The 26,483-nt window shown below is 41.1% G+C and overlaps 1 protein-coding gene across 1 annotated transcript in view; it reads right to left on the bottom strand.

The window, feature by feature from the left end:
* Positions 1–265: 265 nt before the first annotated feature.
* FAM3B (FAM3 metabolism regulating signaling molecule B) overlaps positions 266–26,483 on the bottom strand; it is a gene marked incomplete at both ends in the record, with an annotated part of 37,745 nt that continues 11,527 nt past the window's right edge. The window contains 6 exons of the mRNA XM_080919213.1: positions 266–355; positions 3,180–3,312; positions 3,673–3,760; positions 4,326–4,376; positions 6,112–6,170; positions 14,872–14,995. Of these exons, the coding sequence (XP_080775339.1) occupies positions 266–355; positions 3,180–3,312; positions 3,673–3,760; positions 4,326–4,376; positions 6,112–6,170; positions 14,872–14,995 (545 nt within the window). The remainder of the gene's footprint in view (positions 356–3,179; positions 3,313–3,672; positions 3,761–4,325; positions 4,377–6,111; positions 6,171–14,871; positions 14,996–26,483) is intronic.

Genomic DNA, 26,483 nt, shown 5'->3' with positions numbered 1-26,483 from the left:
TTTCTCCTTTCCACCCTCCATCCACCTCCACCCCCAAAATGACACCCTTCTGCCTGTTGTCCTGCCTTGAGGATTCCTTCACTGTACAATGAGATAACCTCAGCTGCTAAGAATCAGTGTAACTAACAATGTCTTATCAGTTTACAACAAACTACAAATCCACATCAACACTATTCTTCACAGCTGGACTTCAAAGGATCAGGTGCCCGTGACATTCCAGCTGAGTGTAGCTGTACAAAACACGTTTATTAAGGTCCAAGCACCGTTATCTCATCCCCTTGGGTATGCATCCTTCGATCTGGATCTCTGCTGGCCAGCCAGAGTATCTGTTCTTGGATTGATCCGAGTGGTTGATCTAGGTGAGGAAAAGAAAGTGTGTCATTTATTCACTAAGCTCATCACTGGATCTGTGTCTGCTGTGAGCAAAGTCATGTGAGTCTCAGAGTGGCAGTTTCTCCAACCCAGGATAAAGTTCTTCTCAACGCCTCCCTTCCTTCTTCCAGTCGTTCTTTCTGTCATCCCTTCTTTACTTAATTCCTGCTTCCTTCCTTTTATCCCTTTTTCTTCCTTTCTTCCCTTCCTTTCCCTTCTTCAGTTTCTTTGGTTGAAGAGAGTCTTATTTTATAATCCAGGCTAGCCTGGAACTCACAATAAACCTTCTGTATCAGCATTATAAGTACTGATATTATAGACCTGAGCTATCATACCCAGCCTCAGTGTGTCTCTCAATAGACTTTTTTTTATATGAATACAAGGTAATTTTCTTCAGACACACCAGAAGAGAGCATCAGATCCCATTACAGATGGTTGTGAGCCACCATGTATGTGGATGGTGGGAATTGAACTCAGGACCTCTGGAACAGCAATCAATATTCTTAACTGCTGGGCCATCTACCCATTCCTCAATAGTATTTGATTGCAGCTCTGGAAATTTCCAAAGGATAGGGGTCTGTCTGCAGTCTATAGTGTGGCTCAGTAGAGAAGCAAAGAGCCTTTGAGAAGCAGCTACAGTGATATGAACTCACCTACAGATTCTATTTAATTTGATCCACTCAGATGTGTATATGGAGAGCAATGCTGTGGGAACAGCACCTGATCTAGCTCTCGCCTGTGGGAACAGGACCATGGAGTCCAAACACCACACTTGGGAGTTTTCAGAGTGTCTTCAAATTAGTAATTGCCATTCAGAAAACACGTTTGCACTGGAGTGGACAACATGACTCTGAACTTTCAATTCTTCCACATGCAATGGTACATACATCCCAACCTAGTGCCTTTTCTTACACCACAGCTACACTGAGAGGTAATTCACACACCATGGGACTCACCTGCAGACAACCCTGTTTTCAGCACATTCCCAGTGCATGCAACTGTCACTACATCAATAAGACATTGTCATCGCTGAATGAGGAATCATACACTCTGCAGCAGTCGCTGGTGTCCTTCCCCACCCCAAATGGCCACTAACCTACTTCCTGATGCTTTGGATTTGTACCTTGTAGAAATGTTAAATAACAAGGGAATCAACCTTATGTAACTTCTGCTTTTGCTTTGTATCATTCTGCCTAACATTTTCAGGAATATCCCATCTAATCGCTAACATCATGGTTTCATTTCTGTACATGGCTGAAGAGTTCCCTTCCACAGTTACTTACTCTATGTTAACACTGCCCTCTTTCTGGAGAAGTGCTGCTATGTGAACCTGTGCCCCAGTTCCTGAGTGAAGGCATGCTTACAAGGAACTCTGCTGGTCTAGGAGTAACTGTCTCGTTCATTTTAAAGAAGCTGCCAGAATGTTCCTCAAGGCGTCTAGCTCATTTTACATCTCTCCCAGCCATGTGAGAGTTTTAATTGTTTTTTTTTTTTTTTCTAGACTTGTTACAAGTGGCTCCATCTCACTATGATCTGAGCTGGTTTTGTTCTGATGACTCAAGCTACTAAGTTTATTATAATAGTAAGCCACAGTTTATCAGTTCCTGTGCACATCTTCAAAGAAGCATCTGCTCAGAGGTTTTAGCCATCTTTCTTTTGGATTATCTTTTTAGTCATTGAGTCGTAAGAGTTATTTACATGTTTTATATATACATATATATATATATGACTCAAGTCTGTCATCTGCAAAAATTTTCTCCTACACTCATGCCTATCTCCCCTCAACTCCTGTGGGTCAAGGGGTCAACAAGCACAACCTCCTCCCTTTGAAGGTGACCATGAAGCCTCCATTGTCCAAAGTACACAGGAGGATGAGAAGTACCTTCTCTGCAGGGCTGGCATTCTATGTGCAAGTTAACTGGGCACTATGGTGAAAACATGTTTTGACTGGAACATGCTAACCTGACCATGGCCTCCAGGTTCCTCAGTTTCAGATCTGAAGGCATCCCAAAAGATTCAGGATCTCTGGAACTAGAAAGTGATCTAGGTGTTGTGCCTCCCATCACGCCAATAAATGGGAGGCCCAGCTCCTCCTGGTTGCCACTTTACACCATGGTTCCAGAGAGTGGGAGCAAAGTCTCAAGCAGAATCATATGTGACTTGGTGTAGCCCTGGCAAAAGATCAAACTCTGCCCTCTTGGAATTCTAAGTGGAAAGATGGCCTCATCAGAGCTGTGGGCCTTGGGTGTGTAGCCAATCTCCTTCTTTTCAAACCCACTTATGATGGTCAAAAAGGGTTAAGGTAATGATTCCCAGAGCCATGGACCTCACATAGCCATGTAACACCATCCATCAGTAGGGATGTTCACAGGAGACATGGTAATAAGTCAAACTTCACTCACTTCTCTCTTTTGATTTATTTTTCTTTGATAAAAGAAGGCATCAAATCACAGGTGACTGACTCCTCTAAGGATGGCAATTAGCCAAAGCAACCTCTGCCCAGTGCATATTTGGTACCTACCATATTGGAAGTGGTTCATTAGAGCTGCCTCAGGCAGTCCCCTCTCTGTGTGATTGCTATCCCCAGACAAGGAACTAAAGAAGGCTAGCCTCCTGCCCAAACAAAACAGTCACTGCCAGTGATTGGAACCAATCTCAGGATCCCATTTGTACTCTGTAGTGAGACTAAAGAAGTCTGAGGTAGACCTAATGGAAGAGGCTGACCATTGCTCTGTGTGAGTGACTACCAACAGAACACCTTTACATACCATAGCCCCATCTGAGAAGGACTGGGGAAAGTCACTCACTTTTTCTCTCTCCATTTCTGAAGGGAGCTCAAAGCCCTTTGCTGCAACAAACACCCAGCTTGATCTGAACTTCATGTTATTGATTTCTTTGCTTCCGAGGGCTTCTATGACATTCTTTGCTTGAGCCTGCAGTCTGGGCAAAGGAGAAAGTATGAGAAGTCCTCCTGTGGAAGTGTGGTGTGTGTGTGTGTGTGTGTGTGTGTGTGTGTGTGTGTGTGTGTGTATGTGTGTGTGTGCATGCACGTATGCACATATGTATTGTGTATGAACACATAAATATGTGTGCATAGCATGTGTATGCACGTGTGCATGAACAAAAATGTACCCTGGTACAGATATGGGAGTGATCCCTGGCATTTGACATGACCATTTCTTTCCTTCCCTTGGAGAAGCATCTCACTCCCTGGACTCTCTAGGAGTTGCAGATCCAGGGGCCTTTGTCATCTCCCTAGCTGACTGCTCTTGTCACATGGGGAAAACTGTACACACTTACTTGTGGCTTCCATCATCATGCGTCACCATGAATAGCAGGGATTTTGAAGGGGTGCTCTCGATGAACTTAGCCATTGGCCCAGAGTTATCTGTAGGGTCAAGGCCAGACAGTAGTTCAGAGTCTTCTCAGTGAATGAAGCTGCCACTCTGACTGTTGGCTTCCTTCTCCCTCTGCTGTCACCTATTCTCTGAATGTCCTGCTCCCTAGACTGGTCCCAGGAGCTCAGGAGTGCCCTGGCTACTTCCTAAATAATAATATCAGGGGTTCCACAGGAATCTATCTTAGAGAAACCTTGGGAACATGGACAACTTGCAGCAGGTACTCAGGGTATAGAAAACATAAGTTCAAAGATGGAAACTAGATAAAAGTGGAAAGCCTTAAATAAATTAAACCCTGAATCTGGAGTTAGCCATATGTGGCACCAAACCCAACTTCTGTAAGCATCCACTGGCCACCTCCACCATCAGGGACAAGAGGTCAGTTCCAAGGGTGATGTCCTAGAGCACAGAGTTCAGAATTGTGATAGACACTATTCTATATTCGATAAATACAGGCCAAAGGAATGTTCTGCTTCTTTTTCAAGCTGTGCTTCTGTTTCCCCATGAGGTCTACATAGCTTAGGCTTTGTTTTAACCAGAAAGGACTTTTCTTACCACCTTCATACATATCAAAGTACTTTGTCGCTATCACTTTCCCCGTCTCATCTGAAAAGAAAAGAAATGGCCTTTTAAGAGAAAGCTCTGGGTACCAGTGTACACTGGTAGTCCTACTACCTTTTTGGTCACATTACCTCTAAGTGAGTCTGGAGGAAATAGGACTGGAGAGGGCCCTAGCCTGAAGAGGGGCTGTGTGGTGGGATTATTCTTCCAAATCCTGGACAAAGCAACTCCATCTTGTGGCCGTCTATGTGCCAATCTGCAGCAAAACAGTCTGTCCTTCCCATGGGCTTGCAAGTCATCTTTCCCATGGTCAGACACTGTTTGCTGAAACCAGAAACCCTGATAAGAGTAAAGCTGGAACACACAGAGACAGGGAATTTGAATTTGGTTTTTACATCCCATGTTATGTGAGCCTGAAGTCACTTCAACACTAGGTGGTGAGCTGAACTAGATTTGCTTGTAGCCTGGAAGCCTATAAAATAGGAGCTTGGTAGGCAGAGGGTTGGGAGGTGTCTGTGGCAAGGCTCTGGGAGCTATCCAGGCTCCAGTTAACAACCCAAATGAGTTCATTTATGTCACCAGACGTATTGGACTCCTTGTCTGTCCCATCTGCTCTTCCCTTATTTGGAGTGAATAGACATTCCTTTACTTTCTCCCAGGGAAACCATACAGTAAAAGGCTGGTCTCCAAAGAGCACCTCCATCAGGGAAGAGGTGCCTAGCCACTTCTCTAGGACCCTCTGATCTGGGTCAATTACAGCTCTTAGTGCTCCTCTCCTTTTTTCTCTTAACTGTTAGAGCGCTCAGACCTTTCTATTTCACACTAGGTGTGCAGAGGGGTCACATGACTGAGGGTGTTTTGTCCTGACCCACAGCTCTGTCAGTAGCTCTGAAATTAGATGCTTCCTGTATGACTCCCTGGTTCTTTAACCTGCTGTGTATCTTACTGCAAGAGACCTTTAAAAACACTAGACTCCCAGAAGAAGCCAATGCACCTGCACAGGTTTTCATGGCCCACAGCAGACGAATTAAACTGGTCAGTGTTGTTTTGGACCTTTATTGGGTCTCCAGGATCCAAGAGCAAAAGAATCCAAGGCCAGGGTCACTGTGAATCTGAGCTTCACCATGTCCATTCTGCCTGCCCTCCATCAATTGCAAAGCCTCTTTTAGATTCAGTTTTTAGTTATTTTGTTGTCGTTGGGCCATAAATGGTTTGTAAAGTAAGACTTTCAGGCAAAAATTTATATGATGTTAAAATTCATTACTGTGTAAACCAAGATATGAGGAAACATGTTTAAAACACATGCCTTGGCCTGGGGAAGTCTCTCAGTAGATAAAATGTTTGTCTTGCAAGAGTGAGGAACTGAGTTCAAATTCCAAAAACTCATGTAAAACTGACACAGAAGTGTACATGGAAAATCCCAGGGCTCCTGCATGGAGAATCATGGGCCTGCTAGTCTGCTGTGCACAATGGCAAAAACCAACAAACAAAATCAAACAAACAAAACCCAACAACAACAAAAACAAACAAAAACCACAGAGTGATCCACAGAGAGATCTCAAAGAAAGGGTTAGGCGAGTACCTATATCTGAGGTTGTTCTTTTACCTCCACATACACCATGACATACATGGGCCCACACTCATATGAATGTGCATAAGCACACACACAGGGAAGGGGGAGAGGGAAGGATTTTTAAAGAAATATAGAAACATCAAGGTCTCTGTGAAAATCCTATTCCAGGCTCTGAGGGAATTTCTGAGAAACACACGTGTCACTTACAGTTGACGACAGCAATGTTTATCCCTCTTGCCACATTCCCCATCTTCTCTCCTAATAGCCTGAAAAGTGAGTGAGAGTCAGTCAAGAAGCTCCTATACATGCAGTATGAGCAGGCCTCCCTCACCAGCAACCTTCCCTTACCAGCCCTTCTTCTGTGCTCAGGGCCTTGACACCCCCTCTCCTTCCTGCTGCTCCTCCCACTTGTATACAGTGGCTGAGATTGCTCCCCAAACAACCCCACCCTGTTCTATACACCTGCAGAATTCAGATTCAGTTACTAGGTGCCTGAAAACTGTATATCATTTTACAGTCTGGATCAAAGGTTAGACAGGAAGATTCTTCACCAAGGCATTTTGTATCAAGTCCCTGTCAGCCCTTGAGAAGCCATGCCTGGATTCACAGACTTGCAGGAGGATAGCAGCTCCACTCCAAAGTGGGCTTCCTCAGGTCTCTGCTTCCTTCCCCATTTGGGAGCTGCAGGCTCTACCTGCTTTATCCTTTCACCCACTCTCCAAGCCCACCCAGAGGATCTCCTTAATAAGCACATCCTATTGAACCACTTAAATTTTGCTTTTCTTTTTAAAAGCCTTTTATTTTTAATGGATATAGAGTTAAGTGGGTGAGAACAGAACTTGAGGTCACAAGATGGTATAGGATACCCTGGAGCTGTAGTTAAAGGCAGTTGTGAGTTGCCTATTATGAGCACTGGGAAATCAAGTCAGATCCTCTAGAAGAGCAGTAAATGCTTCTAACCATCGAGACAGCTTACTAGCCATGTTTTTGCTTGTCACCTAGAGAAAATGAAATGTCAACATCATATATAATTTTAATTCTAGGCAAGTCAGCGGTGAGCCAGGGACACAAGAATGGAACAGCAATGAGCCATCGGTGAGCCAGCTGTGAGCCAGCAGTGATCCAGTGGTGATCCAGGGACACATGACTGACAACAAGATGGCAAGAGGAAAGAGAAAGAACGTACCCCAGGGAAACCAAGGCAACCTGGCAACACCAGAACCCAACTCTCCCATCACAGCAAACTGCGGAATGTCAAACACTCCAGAAAAAGAAGACTCAGATCTAAAATCATACCTCAAGATGATGATAGAGATCCTTAAACAAGAATGGGAGGGAAAGCATAAAGAATTAGAAGCTTTTAAAGAGGAAACAGGAAAAACACTCAAAAAATTCAAAAAACTAGAGAAAAACAGAACCAAAGAAATGAAGAAATGGAAGAAGGAATTTAAAACAGAAATGGACGCAATAAAGAAAACACTAAAAGAGACAACCCCAGAGGTAGAAAACCTAAAAAAGAAATCAGGAGTCACAGATGCAAGCATTTCCAATAGACTACAAGAGATGGAAGAGAGAATCTCCGGGAGCCGAAGACAACATTTAAAACATAGACAAAACAGTCAGAGAAGATGCAAAAACCAAAAAGCTCCTAACCCAAATTGTCCAGGAGATCCAGGACACAAAGAAAAGACCAAACCTAAGGATAATAGGAATAGAAGAGGGCCAAGAATATCAACTAAGAGGCACAGTAAATATCTTCAACAAAATCATAGAAGAAAACTTCCCTGCCCTTAAGAATGAGATGACCATGAGCATAAAACAAGCCTTCAGAACTCCAAATAGGTTGGACCAGAAAAGAAATTCCTCCCGACACATAATAGTCAAAACGCCAAGTGCCCAAAGTAAAGAAAAGATATTAAAAGCAGTAAGGTAAAAAGGCCATGCAACATATAAAGGCAGACCAATAAGAATCACACCTGACTTCTCAACAGAGACTATGAAAGCTAGAAGAGCCTGGACAGATATCATGCAGACCCTAAGAGAGCACAGGTGGCAGCCAAAGCTACTAAACCCAGAAAACTCTCAATCACCATAGATGGAGAGACTAAGATATTCCAAGACAAAACTAAATTTACACAATATCTGACAACAAACCAAGCACTACAATGAATTATAGGTGGAAACCCAATACAATGAGGGGAACTACATCCTAATAAAAACAAGAAAACTCCTAAGCAAGAAAGACATACAAACACAATTCAACCTCCAAAAGCAAAAATAGCAGGAAACAGCAACCACTATTCCATGATATTTGTTAAAATAAATGGACTCATTTCCCGAATAAAAAGACATTGGCTATCAAACTGGATACATAAACAAAACCCAGCAATTTGCTGCATACAGGAAACTCATATCAGAGACAAAGACAGACACTATCTCAGAGTAAAAGGTTGGGAAAAAAACTTGCAAGCAAATGGCCCCAAGAAGCAAGCTGGAGTGGCCACTCTAATATCAAATAAAGTAGATTTTCAACCAAAAGTTATAAAAAGATAAGGAAGGACTCTTTTCACTCATTACAAGGGAAATTTGTCAGAAGGTACATTCAATCCTTAACATATATGCTCCAAATACAAAAGCACCGATATTCATAAAAGAAACCATACTAAAGCTCAAAAAATACATTACGCCTCACACAATAATAGTGGGAGACCTCAATACCACACTTTCACCAATGGACAGATCAGGGAAACAAAAACTGAACAAGAACACTGTAAAACTACCAGAGGTTATGAACAACCTGGAATTAATAGATATCTACAGAATATATCATCCTAAAACAAAAGAATACACCTTCTTCTCAGTACCTCACTGAACCTTCTCAAAAATTGACCACATAACGAGCCTCTATAGATAAAAGAAGATTGAAATACTCCTATGCATCCTCTCAGATCACCATGGTCTAAGGCTGGTCTTTAATAACAACAAAGACAATAAAAATCCCACATACACATGGAAACTAAACAATGCTCTATTAAATGACAGCAGGGTCAAAGAAGAAATAAAGAAAAAAATAAAGAATTTTCTAGAATTCAATGAAAACGAAAACACAACATACACAAACCTAGGGGATGCAATGAAAGCAGTACTGAGAGGAAAACTCATAGCTCTGAGTGCTTCCAAAAAGAAACTGGAGAGAGAATATATGAGCAACTTGACAGCACAGCTGAAAGCTCTAGAACAAAAGGAAGCAGATACACCCAGGAGGAGCAGATGGCAAGAAATAATAAAACTTAGGGCAGAAATAGACCAAATAGAAACAAAAAGAACCATTCAAAGAATCAAAAAAAACCAAGAGCTGGTTCTTTGAGAAAATTAACAAGATTGATAAACCCTTAGCCAGACTAACTAGAGGGCAAAGAGAGAATATCCAAATTAACAAAATCAGAAAGGAAAGTGGAGAAATAACAACTGAAACTGAGGAAATTCAAGAAATCACCAGATCGTACTACAAAAGCCTATACTCAACAGAGCTGGAAAATCTGGAGGAAATGGATGAATTCCTAGACAGATACAAGATACTAAAGTTAAATCAGGACCAGGTAAACCATCCCATAACACCTAAAGAAATAGAGGCAGTCATCAAAAGCCTCCCAACCAAAAAAAAAGCCCAGGTCCAGATGGGTTTAGTGCAGAATTTTATCAGACATTTATTGTCAACATAATACCAATACTCTCCAAACTATTCCACAAAATAGAATCTGATGGAACACTACCTAACTCATTTTTTGAGGGTACAATAACCCTCATTACTAAACCACACAGAGACCTTACAAGGAAAGAGAACCTCAGACCAATCTCACTTATGAACATTGATGCAAAAATACTAACCAAAATCCTTGCAAACCGAATCCAAGAACACATAAAAACAATCATTCACCATGAACAAGTAGGCTTCATCCCTGGCATGCAGGGATGGTTTAACATACAGAAATCCATCAATGTAATCCACCATAAACACAAACTCAAAGAAAAAAACCACATGGTCATCTCACTAGATGCTGAGAAAGCATTTGACAAAATTCAACACCCCTTCATGTTAAAAGTCTTGGAAAGAACAGGAATCCAAGGCCCATACCTAAAAATGATAAAAGCAATATACATCAAACCAACAGGCAACATTAAACATAATGGTGGAAAACTTGAAGCAATCCCACTAAAATCAGGGACAAGACAAGGATGCCCACTCTCCCCCTACCTATTCAACATAGTACTGGAAGTCCTGGCCGGAGCAATTAGACAGCAAGAAGAAATCAAAGGGATACAAATTGGAAAGGAAGAAGAAAAAACATCACTATTTGCAGATGACATGATAGTGTACTTAAGCGACCCCACAAATTCCACCAGAGAACTTCTACAGCTGATAAACAAGTTCACCAAAGTGGCTGGATATTAAATTAAGGCAAACAAATCAGTAGCCTTCCTCTACTCAAAAAACAAACATGTGGAGAAAGAAATTAGGGAAAAGATACCCTTCACAATAGTCACAAACAATATGAAATACCTTGGTGTGACTCTAACTAAGCAAGTGAAGGACCTGTATGACAAGAATTTCAAACCTCTAAAGAAGGAAATCGAGGAAGATCTCAGAAAATGGAAAGATCTCCCATGCTCATGGATCAAAAGGATTAACATTTTAAAAATGGCCATCCTACTAAAAGCAATCTACATATTCATTGCAATCCCCATCAAAATTCCAACCCATTTCTTCATTGGGTTGGAAAGAGCAATGTGCAATTTCATCAGGAATAACAAAAGACCTAGAATAGCAAAAATCCATCCTCAACAACAAGAAAACATCTGCGGAAATCACTATCCCTGACCTCAAGCTATATTACAAAGCAATTGTGCTGAAAACTGCATGATACTGGTACAGAAATAGGCATGTGGATCAATGGAATAGAATAGAAGATCCAGAAAGGAGCCCTCAAGTATATAGTCACTTGATTTTTGACAAAGGAGCTGTAAACATTCAATGGAAAAAGGACAGCCTCTTCAACAAATGGTGTTGGTCCAACTGGCACTCAGCATGCAGAAAAATGAAAATAGACCCTTTCTTATCTCCTTGTACAAAGCTCAAGTGTAAGTGGATCAAAGATCTCCACATTAAACCAGGTACACTGAAACTATTAGATGAGAAAGTAGGGAAAACCTTAGAACACATAGGCACAAGAGAAAATTTTCTGAACAAAACACCAATGGCTTAAGCTCTAAAGTCAAAGATTAACAAATAGGACTTAATGAGATTCCAAAGTTTCTGTATGGCTAAGGACATTGTCAAGAAAACAAAATGGCAGCCAATAGAATGAAAAAAGATCTTTACCAACTCCACATCAGATACAGGCCTAATATCCAAGATATACAAAGAACTCAAAAACCTAGACACCAGAGAATCAAACAATCCTATTAAAAAATGGGGTACAGAGCTAAACAAAACGTTCTCAATTGAGGAATATGGAATGGCTGAGAAACATCTAAGGAAGTGCTGGACATCCTTAGCCATCAGGGAAATGCAAATCAAAACAACCCTGAGATTCCACCTCACACCAGTCAGATTGGCCAAGATCCAAATCTCAGATGACAGCAGATACTGGCGAGGATGTGGAGAAAGAGGAACACTTCTCTACTGTTGGTGGGGTTGTAAACTGATACAACCACTCTGGAAATCAGTCTGGTGATTCCTCAGAAAATTGGACATAGTATTACCTGAAGATCCAGCTATTCCACTTCTGGGCATATACCCCAGAGACACTCCAATATACAACAAAGATACATGCACCACAGTGTTCATAGCAGCTCTATTTATAATATCCAGAAGCTGGAAAGAACCCAGATGTCCTTCAGTAGATGAATGGATACAAAAATTGTGGTACATTTACACAATGGAGTACTACTCAGCTATCACAAACAATGGCTTAACAAAATTTTTAAGAAAATGGCTGCATCTAGAGAATATCATCCTGAGTGAGATAACCCAGTCACAAAAGAACAGACATAATATGCAGTCACTGATAATGGGATACTAACCCCAGAATGCTCTGAACACCCCAGAAATAACTCACAGACTGTGTGAAGTTCAAGAAAAAAAAAGAATATATTTTAATTAAAATAAACTGTATCACATCCCTTTTCCTTCCTACAGTCCCTCCCAGTTTCTCTCCTATCCCCTCAAATTAATAGCCTCTTTTCCTATATTATTGTTACATATATACATATGTGTATGTATGTGTACCCACAAATACTTAATTACAACCTTAAAAAAGTATTTGTATACTTTTATGCAAAGATGCTTAAAATTTTGTACATTTATCTTTGCTTTTTAAAATAAAGTTTTTCAATAAGAAAAAAACAATTAATAAAAACTTAAAAAAAATTAAAAAAAACAAAAAAAATTAATTCTATTTTTATACCCTAAATCCAGGAAGACTAAAGTATTCCCTAGAGATGATGATTGTCACCAGAGGGTATAGGAATAATGTGTGGTCATGTGTTTAGGATGAGTAAATTATATGTGCATGTATGTAGTATGTCTGTATGCATACATGTATGTGCACAGGTGCATAAGTATGTATATAAGTATGTGCATAATTTTGCATGCTTACATGCATGCATTGTATCTGTATTTATACATGTGTAGGTGTGTACATGTACATAAACATGTCTGAATATGTGTTGTATGTTTATAATTGTGTGCATATTATGAACCTTTGCTGAGATTGGCATCAATGAGTCAGCAGTATCATAAAAAGAATATGAAGTTTGTACTTCATGTCAAAGCTATAAGGTGGGCAGCAGATGCTTTAATATTCTGCCTCTGGCATGTTTAACTGAAGGCTTCCTGGAGCTTCAGGGCCTAGTGCTTTCTGGGTGCTAAAGAATAGTCTATAAGTGCCCAAAAGGAGGCAAGAACTTCCCAGGCCAAAAACTGACTAAAGACAGACATTTCAGGGGCGAGTCCAACATTGAAGGAGACCTTTTCCATTTCAGGATGGGAGCCCAGAGAAGTCCACAGCACTTCAGAAAGCTGTGGAGGCCTTACAGACAAAAGTATGAAGGGAATCAAAGCCTCAACAAATCTCTTGGATTTTATTGCATACTCACAAAGTGTTAGATAAAGAAGACAAAAAAAAAAAAAAAACAAAAAAAAAAAAAACAGAATTTGTGGCCTTTAGCCCAGATTTATTGAACTAGGCAACCCAGAAAATGGTGACATTTAAAATGTGCTCATGTCACTCTGATCTGCAAATAGCTTTGGGACCCTGGGAACAGTAAATGAAAAAAGAAGACAGACTTTTGTCTTTCTGTGCTTCATATGTGACTGGAAAATGCCCCCTGCTTGGTCCTGTGTTGGGAGCTTGGCCCCAACTTAGTGATACTGTGCTGTAAGAGGGTGTGGAACTCCCCCGAGGAGGGGCAAATGTTTTTAGTGTATGTTAATTCCTCAAAGAGCAATTGTAAAAGGGCAAACCTGGCTGTTGAGCACCTCTGGCTTGCTTCTGATCATGCAGTCTCTGTGTCTATTCCAGTTACTGTGAAATCACTTGCTAGGAGTCAGTGCCAGTCATGCTCTTAGCTCTCCTAAGATGTGAGTCAGAGTTTTATTCTACCACAAACCATCCAGCTTCTCATATTCATTGCACTAGTGAAAAACTGATTAGTGTGTGTCTCTTGTTGCTATTTTTAAAGAAATTCTCCGATGTACTGCCTGGCACACAGACATAAGAGGCTTGACACACTAGGAAAGAAGTCAACAGAAGTAAGAGCAAAAGGAGCTAGCAGATAATAGTGGTAGACTCACCGGCTCCAGCCAGCCAACTGAACTCTGAGAACAGCGCTTAATGCATTCAAAACAAAAATTTCAACTGAAAGTCAAAACAAAAGAAAACAAAAAAACAAAGAAAAGAGGCTCACTTGGAATAAAAGAAATGAGTTCAAAAACTAAAATGACAAAAATAATCTAAAAACACTAGCTGATGGTTGGTTTTAAGGACAAATTAAGCACAGTAGAAGAGACCAGTGGTGACATTTTTAAAAAGTTCTGTCCACTGTAAAGAATAGACAAAGAATTGGGACAAATGGAAAATAAACTGTAGGGTCTGAGGAATAGCGTTCTAAGGGTCAATGACAAGCAAGAAGTGATCTGAGTACTGGCATTCATTGCTCTCTAAGTGACAGAATGACCACCTCTGCAGAACCTTGCCACTATGACTTCCTATCATGATGCCCTATACCCTCAAACGATGAGCTACAGTAAATCTTTCCTCATTTAAGTTGCTTTTGTTCAAGTATGTCATCATAGCAATGGAAAAGAAAAAGGACATTTGTGAAACACAATGAAATATACTTGTTTAAGAAGCCTCAAAATGCCAATTAAGATAAAACAGAGCACACCAGGGTGCAAATGCTGGAATACGAGGTGAATACAAATGTCATCAAGGTGATCTCCAAGGCACTAAGCACATCAAGACCCAGATCTGAGTTTCTGCCTTGCACCCCACTAAATGCACTATCTCGCTAGAGATGCACAGGCTTCCCCTGTGAAGTTGAGCATCACTGGTTACTAAGTAGAGATTATGCTTAACACTGGTAGGGGGGCAACTTGAAGAATCCTGTGCTTCTTCTACTAAGTAACTGTATTTATAGTAAAAATCTTCTCACAAATAAAAGGCCAAGCCCAGGGTGGAGGCTTCACTGATGAATTACATGGAACAACCATCAAAAGAGACTGAAAATCCAACCGAGGATATATAAAGCCCTCAGAGACACCCATCACCGTTTCCCAGGGACACAGTGGTGTTCTTATCCTGATTTTCAGTCTTGCCAGAGGTTAGGAACATACTAGTACAGTCTAAGAGGAGGAAGAAGGGACACAGCCAAACAGATACATGTCTTCTTTTACACAGTACTTACATTTCGTCCTCAAAGCAGATCTTGGCATACTTGTCTTTGCCACCACCACTGAGCAGCCGGTAGGCATAGGTGTCAGGAGGACATGGGGACCAATGGTCACATTTTTGTCTTTTCGGGGCTGGGGCTGTAAAGACAAAAACAGGACAATCACAGTCTCTTCCCATAGGTGACTGCTGTGTGGCCACTGGGAGTAACAGTGATGTAAGAAAACATCACTGGTTTTTAGGGGCTCTGAGACTTTTCCAAAACACCCCATTCTTAGAATGTGAGACCCTAAAGACACAGAAATGGTTAAAGTCAGACTCAGAGACTTTCCAGTCATCCCAAGGCTATGAGATCCCACCTGTGCCTGACAAATAAAAACAATGACCCAAAGTAATTCTCAGAAAAAAAGCACAGAATATACTGACTGATAGCCACTTGGTCCTCTAGAAAGCCCTAGATAGGGTCCTGATGCATGTCACATTAACTCATGCTCTAATCACCCAATTCTGAGAAACAAAACAAGGACAAAACCCCTCAAAGTTTTGAAATATATAAACAAATTTCTGAAAATGTAAAAACAAAGTTTTAGTAAACAAGTTAATCTATACTGACCAAGCTGAGTTAAGACAAAACAAAAATGACTGCTTTAGGAACAGCTCCCCTACCCATTCCTGTACTGAATTTCAAGGAGAATGCAAATTATCAACAACTTTACTGCCAAAGTTTTCCTCCCTTTCCTCCCCCCTTTCTTCCCCTTTTCTCCCCCTTCCTCTCCTCTTTATGAAAATTATACTGCTGATCAATAGTAAAATAGTAGTTCACCCCCTCACAAAAAAGTATAAAAATTATATGCTTTTTGAGTTTGGGGTTGACTCTCCCTGCGAGGATGAGCAACCCCCATGTACATGGAATAAAAACCTCTTGTTACTGCAGCAGTCTATTGTCTAATTGTGTTCTGTGGGTCAAAAATCTGTACATTCATCTCTGTCTTTCAAAACAAAGTTGTTTAAATAAAAAAAGAATTAATTATGTAAAAGTTAACTGCATGGAGGAAAGTGACAAGGTATTTTACTAAAATTAAAAGAAATTGATAAGAGTTTAAACTTATTATTCATAAAATTACTATGGAAATATCACAAAACTTTGATAGTGAAGATTGAGAATATTAATAACCTTTATCAAAAGGAGTCTTTGCATACCAAGTATCTCCCCTATTGTTAAGAATATTGTCCTCTATGACGTCTGCTATCTCAGAATCACTAAAGCTGTGGTGACCAGCACTCAGGAGACATTTACAAAACTAGGCTTGTCCCCCACGAAAGGAAAGTGTATAAAGGCATTAGAACCTGTGGTAGTTTGAATGAAACATTGCCATCCATAAGTCTTGGGCACCTGGATCTTTGGCCCCAGATGCTGTCACTCTTTGGCCGTTTAGGAGGTATGTCCTTGCTGAAGGAAATGTATCAATGGAGGTAAGCACTGAGGTTTCAAAAGTACATGCCTTTCCCAGTTAGCACTCTTTCTGCTTCCCGTTTATAGTTCAAGATGTAAGTTGTCACAGGCTGCATGTCTCCCACGCTTCAATGCTGTTCCTTGTCATTATGAACCCTAACACTCTTTACCCATAAGCTCTAAAATAAACCCCCTTTTCTATAAATTTACCATAGACATGGTGTGTTACCACAGCAACAGAACAGTAACAAATATAGACTCTTGCCTACGGTTTTACTTTCTCCCTGTCCCATCCAAGACCTAACCCAGCTGCATGTGCTGCCAGGAATGACCACAATAAATAAGGAGTGGAAAGCTAACTGCGAATCAGACTCCATCGATGCAGTTTCTGGGAGGAGTGCACCCATGTCCCACACTGGGTGGACCTTTCCAGTGATGCAGCTGTTTACGTGTTATTCGTAAGCCTAAGTAAACCAAATAAACTCAGCAGTTCACCAAGCTAGACTTGGGTAAACTCATTTTCTTGGTCTACTGTTAGTGTACTATCTGAGGTATAGGAGATATTCGTTTATATCTCCCCAGGAAAAGACACATAGCTATTTTAAATGGAATCACCTAAATTTGTCATTAGTGCCTGCAAAGGCATCAAAACGTTGACTTCAGTTCTTCATGTTAATAACTAAATTTTACTAAGTATTTACTGTCAGTTTATTAATAGATTATCCTATACCTAAAACCTAAAGAACCCAATTTTTTACTTAAGATATTATTAATAGTTTCCCCAAGAGGATTAAATTCCCATTAAGATTGGCAGCAGGTAAACTTAGATTACAAGGTTAAATACAATAGAGATAATCAATCTAATTGCTATAATACACCCAGGTTCAGTAATTTCATTTGTTTGAGGTTAAAGACATGCTCATCTGTGTAACTGATTTAAATACTGAGAAAAGTAGATAATAAACAATAAACAAAACATAATTGTTTCAGGAGAAGTATGCCACAAGTTATGTTTTAAAATGTAGGTACAACAGCTGGGCATGTTTATACACAACTATAATCCCACCACTCAAGAAGCTGAAGTGTGAGGATCATGGCTTGAAGGTCAGCCTGGGCTACAAGAAACTGTCTGGAAAGAACTGAAGGAAGGAGGAAAATGAAAGGTGGCCATTTCCCTCACATTTGCTATAACTCTGACAATTTTTGAAATTCTTAGTAAATTTAAGGATGTTAGAGTTCTAAATCCAAGAACATTTGAGACATGAGTTCAGGAATGCTTCTCTTTTGTTGTTCCAACACTGACAAAAGTATGGAATGGTGGGTTTTCACACTACCATTGGAGCAGAGGGTAGGCTCAGCAGCGGGGTGTTACATTAGCCCAGCAGGATCTTCAGACTGCTTGACAGCAGGGTGCTCAGAGCTCCACCTTCTCATCCTCCAGACTGCTGCTCCTCTCCCTGATGATCAGGTCACACACTTTCTGGAGCTGTTCCACGGAAGCGTTTTTTTAGGAAAGACGAGATGTTTTTCTCCCTCTTCAAAGCCCATTCCAAATAAACCACAGCTCCTATGACAGGCAAGAGTCTAGTAGAAAAGGCTGTGTTTCCAATACGGATGAATCTGTATTTTTCATCACTGGGGTCTCCCAGGATGTTGTCGGCGTAGGTGAGCAGCAGCTTGGAGGCCTCCAGAAAGGTCTCCGGGGTGTTCTGGCATAGCTCGGCCACGGCTGGGGACTCAGAGCTGGACGAGCTGCCCAGTGTGGCTGAAGCCATGGCTGAGCCGCAGCCTTCCCCACTTCACACACTGCGGGCCTAGGGCCAGCACTGAGCAGATAGCAGGTGTCAGAGCAGGGGCCTGTGGCCGGGGGCGGGGCCCACAACAAGCTTAAGATTGAAAAAATATTGAAATGATTACTTGGGCTTTAAAACGGACTCAGCAGTTAAGTGCACTGTCTGCTCTTGCACTGAGCCAGGGTTCGAGTCCCAGCACCCACATACTGGTTCACAACCATCTGTAACTCCAGTTCCAGGGGATTCAGTGCCTTCTGGCTCCACAGGCACTGAACCCATAAGGCACACAGACATCTATAAATGCAAAATGCCCACATACATAAAACTTTGTTTCATTTATTTATTAGTATTATTGTTATTATTTTGTTTTATTTTGTTGTTGTGTTTTTGTTTTGTGTCTCTGAATAGCCTTGGCTGTCCTGGAACTCACTCTATATACGAGGTTGGTCTTGAACTCAGAGATTAGTCTGCCTCTGCCTCCCAAGTGCTAGGATAAAAATCATGAGTCAACAGTGCCTGGCTTGTTTTGTCTGTCTTTCTGTCTATACTGGGTCTCACTATGCAGTCTGGCTGTCTTGGAACTCACTATGTAGACCCAGCTGGCTTCAAACTCATAGAGATCCAGCTGCCTGTGTCTCCTGGATTAAAGGCCTTTGCTGGAGTTAAAGGCATTTGCCATCACACTGGCTAAAAAATAATTTTTAATCTTTTAAAATGTTTTAAATGTTTTCTGACGACATAATGGTGAAATAAGAAATGAGGAATTTCAGAAGCTAAACAACAGGGTCCCGAACAATCAGTGTATAAAAGGAGAAAATCTAAACAATTTTAATAGGATATTGTACACCATGTAGCTCAGTACTTGGATGGCTGGGGCAAGGGAATTGTAAGTTCAAAGCCAGCCTCTGGTATTTGCCACAATTCATCAATTACTACCCTGAAACAATGAAAGCAAAACACAATAAAAGGATACTAAAATGTATGGAATTTAGCAAAAATAATGTTAAAGATCATGTTTACAGCAATAAACTTCCACATCACAGAAGAGGAAGGCTCTCGGGTAAATACCCTGATGTTCTCCTCAGGAAACCATAACAAGAAGGAAAAACTAAGACTGTGAAAAGAAGAGAGAAATAACATGGATCTGAGCAGAAATGAGTAAAATAGAAAAGACAGAAAACAAAAGATCAACGGAGCAAAGACTCACTTTATGAAAATATCAGCAAAAATTAGCATGCTAGATTTTTAAAAGAAAGGGATTGAGAAGATTCAAATAAAATCATGTATGGAAAAAGAGGTTTTGATGCCACAGGAGAGAGACTGCTATTCATACGCACAATCCTCACATAACAACAGGGTGACCTTTCATACGTTTCTTACAACCTACCAAGACCAAATCAGGAAGAAATAGAAAACCAAACAGGCCAGTTACAAATAAAGGCCGAACCTGTAATAAAAATGTCCATCATTAAACAAAAGCCCAGGACCAGATGGCTGCATTGCTGACTTCTGCCAGACATGTAAAGTTCCTCAAACTCAAAAAAAAACAAAATAAAACAAACAAAAACAAAACAAAACAAAACAAAAACCTATAAGAGGGGTGCTTCCAAACCCTTTACAGGAGGCCAGCATTACCCTGATACTAAAGCCAGACATGGACACTGCCAGGAAATAAAATTACAAGCCAAGTTCTCTGATGACCATAGACATAAAAATCTTCCACAAAATACCAATAGACCAAATACAGGAACACACTGAAGGGTCACTTATCACAACACACTGGGATCTTTCCCAGTTTTCAAGGATGGTTCACCACATAGAGATCAATAAATGTGAGGCAATGCAGACAGAATGAAAGGAAAAGACCTCACTGGAGTATTGGTAGCTAATGGGAGAAGAAAATACGATTAAAAATTAACATCTTTATGATACAACTTTTGATAGATTAAATTTAAGACTCAACACACTGAGCCCACAGGGTTGGGTTTGTCATTCTCTAAGACCAGGAACAAGTTAAGGACACTCATCTCAGCAGTCATGCAAGATAGAGAAGCGAAACATCAAAATAAACGTATGAAGTCTGTTTGCTATGGGCATGATCCAATAGAGAGAGTGCCGGCTCCATGAAAAACTGCTAAAACTAATAAATTCAGTAAAGCTTCAGGACACAAAATACACACACACACACACACACACACACACACACACACACACACACACCAGTATTAATATTTCTATACTCTAACAATAAACTATCCAGAAGAAACTGAGGGAAGTGTCTACTTGTAATTTCTATAAAACAGTAAAATACTTGAGAATAAATTCAACCAAGAAAGTAAGTAGATGCCCTGTATGCTTTAAACTACACAACAGAAACAGAAGACAGTTGTGAGTAGCATGGCCTATTTGTGAACTAGAACAATTGGTATTCTGAAAATATTAATGCTTTCCAAAGTGATCTGCAGATTCAAAATCCCAATGTTGTTGTTCGTCACAGAAATAGAAAGTTTGCATGACTGTCAAGATGGCGCAGTGGGCATGGGTTCAAACACACTGACCTGGGCTTAGTCCCTGAAATACATGGTAGAAGGTGAGAACTTGCACTCCCCTTATCTTTTCTCTGACCTTCACACACAGGCTCCACAGGCTACACACACACACACACACACACACACACACACACACACACACAATCAATCAGTCAGTAAAATGAAAGAAAAACAGAAATTGCATATGGGACCACAAAAGATCCTTGACAGCCAAAGAAATCTAGAAGTGGTATGTAAACTGTAATACAAAGCTTTAGCAATCAAAACAACAAGTTGTTGTCATTAAAATATATCAAACAATGGAACAGGAGAGAGAGCCCAGAAACAAACTCCCACATTCAGCCTTTCAAGTTTTGGAAGCGATGCATTAGCTAAAGAGGGGAAAGAGACTGCTTAATAAATGGTGTTACAATCTAAAGATTCTCATACAGATGTATAAAGCCAAGTTATCCCTCATATTATACAACAGCAGAAACTCAAAATGGACCAAACGCTTGAGTGCAAAAGCAGAAACTGGAAAACCTACAGTTCTGTTGGTCAGACAATGACTTTCTGGCATGACCTCAAAAGCATGGAAGCACAGGCAACAAAGGAGAACATAGTGCAAAGAAAGAGACAACGAACAAAACAGGAAATATTTCTGAGCCAGTTATCAGATACAGGACTAAGATCCAAAGTACATAAGGAACCCCAGAAGTTAAATGACAAGTGATGTCATTTTTAAACCTGATTTAAACAGGCAAGGGGGTGGCCAAGATGGCACCCAGTTCTCATTCCTGCATTTTTCCTGCAGCTTTCTGGGTATTTCTGAAGATATTGATGTCAGTGTGCTAATGAGAAACCACACCCATGTGCTTATATGTGTATACCATAGAATACTACTTGGCCTTAAAAAGGAAGACACAACCTTAAAAAGTGACACATTTCCCACTTTGGGAAAACTGGAGGTCATCCCCCTAAATAAAATAGAAAGAATAGAAAGGCAAATACCACAAAACCTCCCTCACACGTGTAGTCTAAAGAAGTGAAGACACAAACAAACAGCAGGAAGTGGTAATCAGTGTCTGGGAAGGTCAAAGCATGTGGAAGAAAGATTCGGATAGCTTTGTCAGTGAATACATGTGAGTCAGACCTGAGCCTATTAGATCAAGAAACTTGCCGTGAGATGTAGATATTATAATGCATTGTGTTATACATCTGAAAATTGCTACAGAGACCACCTGCACATATTCTTAACATGTAAAGCAAAAAAAAGTAAAACAACTTCCAGACAAAAGATTTGCTGATGAGTTCCAGTTAGCCATCCCACAGTGTTTACACACAATAAAATGTCACCCTGAATCCACATGTACATACAGATTATACACTCGCATCTTAAAATTAATGAGTCTATTAAAAAGAGCCATCCAGGCCAGTGAGAGAGATCCACCAAGTAAAGAAACTTGGTGCCAAGCTTGAGGACTTGACCTTGACTTCCCAGAATCTACATGTTGGAAAGAGAATCAACTCTCAAAAGTTCTCCTATGACCATAGTACCTCTGACACAGCAAATGTACATGTGCATGAGGTAATACTTCTTTATAAAAGATAGGAACTGTGATAGGATGAACAGTACTGTCCCTGGAAGAACCTGCTGGAACAAATCAAGGTTCAGAGAGCTGTTGTGATGTTGGGTGTGCCACTGTGTTCCTGATGGACATGGCTCTAGACATGGTTTCTTGGTGACCACTGTCCTCTGTACCCAAAAGGAAAAAAAAATGGCAAAGATGGCTGCCTCTCCTTCAGGCTGGTGTAGGCTCCTCTTTGCCTGTGCTCTGTCTCTCCAGCCCAGTCCCCCCACACCAGCATTTCAGGTTGTGTTTATAAAAAGATAAAGAGAGAAGGAATATGTTTTGTGGATGTGTGGGGTAAGGGGGTGCCTCCATGGGCCCATGCTGAGGCATCCCTTCCCCCTGAGGGACCAGCCACATAACAGTATAGTATAAATAGAGTTTATTCAGGGAATGGGAGGGGGTGAGTTGAGAGGGTAGTAGAGGCAAAGAAAGGCAGAGAGAGAGCAGAGTAAAGTAGAGAAGTAAAGAAGTAGAGGCTGGTCATGAGCATGTAGAGAGGGGGAAAGGGAATAGGGTGAGATGGGGGAGCAAGGAAGACAAAGACAAGAGCAAGGGAGAGCAGAGGGGGCAAGCAGTCCCTTTTATATACCTGACTGTTGCCATTAACTGTGGGGCTGAGCTTAGACAAAATGCTAACATCCCCCATGGTATCTTTTTTATTGTATTTTGTTAACTCTAGCTTACAGTTTCTTTTGCTCTTTAAATTTTTTTCCAGGAAATCAGAGATTTAATGTTAATATCTAATTATATCACAGCACCTTGACAGAGGGCAATGCTGGTAGTTGCTCTGTTAACATCTGTTAAATGCAACAGTATCTGTTAGGTTGATCTGTACGTACATGAGCATATGAGTTCAGAGACAGGAGAGTCTGCTGTCCAGGGACATCACCAGTGTAGAGTTGGGGTACAGGTCAGCAGCACAGCACACACAGAACAAGCTGAGGTACCCATCTATTGTAAAGAGAAAAAGGAGAACCACCGGAGAGCCTGGGACCAAGGACAGTGCTCTGATAAGCTTCTACTATTTCTCTTTCTATAGATTCTTATTTTTTAGACCAAAAAAAAAAAAAAAAAAAATCCTATAAATTTTTACTCTTGAGAAGGAATCTTTACTATTCTACCTTTACAACCCTGTCCTTCTATATCGTTGGGATTTCTCAGGATTCAGCTTGAAGTTTAATTAACTCATGGAGACATCTATAAAGTTTAAGGCTGTTGGCTTTTGCTGGGCAGTCTGTCCACTCTCCTTTAACTTAACCCTACTTCTCCACTGCATCTCTCCATGTGGTTCTCACTGCCTCCTTTCCAGTTCCAATCTGCCTCCCTTCTGCCTTTATCTGCCTATGCATCCATTTACATCTGCCTGCATCTCTGCTGGTACTTCCTGCTCCAGGTCCAGCTGCTAGCTCTTTAATTCCTTACTCAAGTGGCTGGCTTTGAGAGCTGCCTGGAAAAGGTTGCCTTCCCCAAAGCAGCTTACCTTTCTTTCAAAGACAAGTGAGAAGATGGCCTTTATATATCTTGCTAGTCTGGCACTGCCAGCTCCAAATAACAACAAAAAACAGAAGCACATAATTTTTTATAGCCAGAAGATAGAATATTTATGGATCATCCCAACAGTCCAGGACTTTTCCATAAACACAAAGGCATCTGCAAAGTCAGAATATGGATTAAACACATTTAAATAGCATAATGTGTTAATCTTAAATTTTAAGTACAATACTTAATGTGGTTCTCTTGTCAAGCTCCAGACAATACACTTTTAAATCAACTATTTAACTCTTAACAAAAAAAGGTGCTATCTATGCATTCTCTTTCCAGTATTTAGACATCTGTAACACTCTAAAGAATTTAATCATTTAAAAAGATGTGCATGCGTGCGTGCGTGTGTGCGTGCGTGTGTGTGTGTGTGTGTGTGTACGTACGCGCGCGTGCGAGCACGAATGTTCCTGTGTGTATTGAATAGCTGTGGGCATCCTGGTAAACACACCCACAGATGCACACACAGAGGCCAGAGGATGGTGCCAAGTGTCTACTGTTCCCTGACTTATTCCTTTTAGACAGAGTCTCATATAAGACCAGAAGCTTGCTGCTTTGGCACAACTAGGTGGCCAATAAACTTCAAGGATCCACCTGCCTCTGCAATTCTGGGCCTACAGACATGCCCAGCTGTGCTCAGCTTTTTATGCAGGTGCTGGCGATTTGAACTCAGGTCCTCATCCTTGTATAACAAGCACCCTTACCACCTTTTCGTGTTCCAAGGCCCTGGTTAACATCTTCAAGGTTTAATAATGATACCCATTCCTTGGATATTCTCTGAAAATGCATGGAGCAGAATATCTTTAAATGCAATGAGCACACTGTTAAGTGGGTGCTTCCTGGTTTCTAACTTTGCCAATATTTGCATCTATAAATTCAGTTTGGAGAGATGGGTCCTCAGATGGGAACACGTTCTCCCTTTAGCACAGTGCGGGCTCTCAGCAGGTGTGACAGCTTCCCTGTGGACAGTGCCATGCCTCACATACCTGGCCTGTGGATCACCCTTGGAGACAAACACCTCCCCCCATTCCTGACAGCCTTGTAGCCAGAATGCTGAATACTAACCCTCTTCAGCTGGCTGTGAGGTGGGCATTAGCCCATGCATAAGCACTGTGTGGGCCCACAAATGTGCTGTGGTTATAGGCAGCAGGGATCCTTGAACCTCATGGTTGTTTAAAGAGAAGCTCTATGGGCATCATACACTTGTCAGGTCTCAGAGGACAGACTCTTAGGACAGGACAACAGCAGTGTGACCAATTGGTTCAAGAGGCAGGGAAAGAAACCACAAATGGTAGTTTAAGTTGGTTATAAATCCAGCTGCAAAATATAAGCAAGAAAATTGAATCTAATAGCTGTGCAAGGACCTTCCAGAAGTGAGAAAGGCATTAGCAGCCTGTTTGTTCCAAGAGCTTGGCTCTGTAAACCCCATAACATTCAGAAAGCATCAAGAAGTTAAAATTAGTCATTAGACCTCAGAGTAACAGGGAAAGAACAAGGAAGCAAAGGAGCATTTCTTTCCCCAAATGCAGGAAACCTTTATAACATAATCAGTGTGTATTATAATTTTTATCTGTAGGGTGTAATTATAGCTGCAGGGCTATGTCAGCAAACACATTAAATAACTGTTTTAACATATGTAGAAAAATGAGTCAAGGTCTCTCTGTATAGCTCTGGTTCGCTTGGAACTTGCTATGTAGACTAGGCTGGTCTTGAATTCAGAGAGATCTACCTGCCTTTGCCTCTGCTTCTGCTGGGATTAATGGTGTGAGCCACCACACCAGTTCTTTAAGATATATTTTGCATTGTAAACATAGCAGCAAACCATTTCTAAGTCAATTTACTTCAGATTTCTTAAAATTCTTAAAATACTTTGTAAGGCTAAAAGGCCAGCTGGGTGAGTTTCCCTCCTGCCTCTGTTTCATAAGCCCACCTCCCTTTGTCTTCTTGGGGCTCTGGTTCCACAGCACCTAGTACCAAAAGCACAATTGACAGTCCCAAGAAACATATGGGCTCTGTCTCGGTAATGTGACAGTTTCCCAGGCAGGGATGGGGGTATGTGAGTATGACAGGTTCTGAGCTGATAAGAGACAGCTCCTTTTCCTCTGGGATAGAAAGGAATCCAGATGCTCACTGTCAAAGGCTCACATACTTTCAGAACAGCCAGGGACTAGGCTCTGGCTAGGCTATTCCTTGTTCCTTGTTCTTCATTTACAAGTCAGTCAAAATGGTTTGGGGCTCTAGGTTGACCAGTTTAACAAGCAAACAAGAGCCTGCCTGCTTGCTATATTGGTATTTTTGTCTCGTCTCCACCCCACAGTTAGCTGGCAACAACCAGGTGTGCCTGACTCACTATAAAGGGGCTGCTTGCTCCTACCTCACTTTCTTGCTCTTGCTCTGTTCTCCTTGTCCTGCTCCCCCTCTCTCCCTATTCTCCTCTCCCTTCTCTCTCCATATGTCCACACTCTGAATAAACTATTCTATACCATACCATTGTGTGGCTGGTCCCTTAGAGGGAAGGGATGCCTTAGCATGGGCCTGTGGAAGGACCCCTTGCTACACACCTGACTACACATCTACTGAACATATTTGTTCCCTTTATCTTTTTGTATATCTCACAACATGCTCAATATACCCGGCTACAGACTCACTAGATCTCCCCACTGTGGATATCAGAGGGTTTC

The sequence above is a fragment of the Micromys minutus genome, assembly GCF_963924665.1.
Source record: "Micromys minutus genome assembly, chromosome: 7".
Lineage (NCBI taxonomy): Eukaryota > Metazoa > Chordata > Mammalia > Rodentia > Muridae > Micromys > Micromys minutus.
The sequence above is the reverse complement of the archived record's forward strand: the minus strand, read 5'-3'. Positions and strand labels throughout refer to the sequence as shown.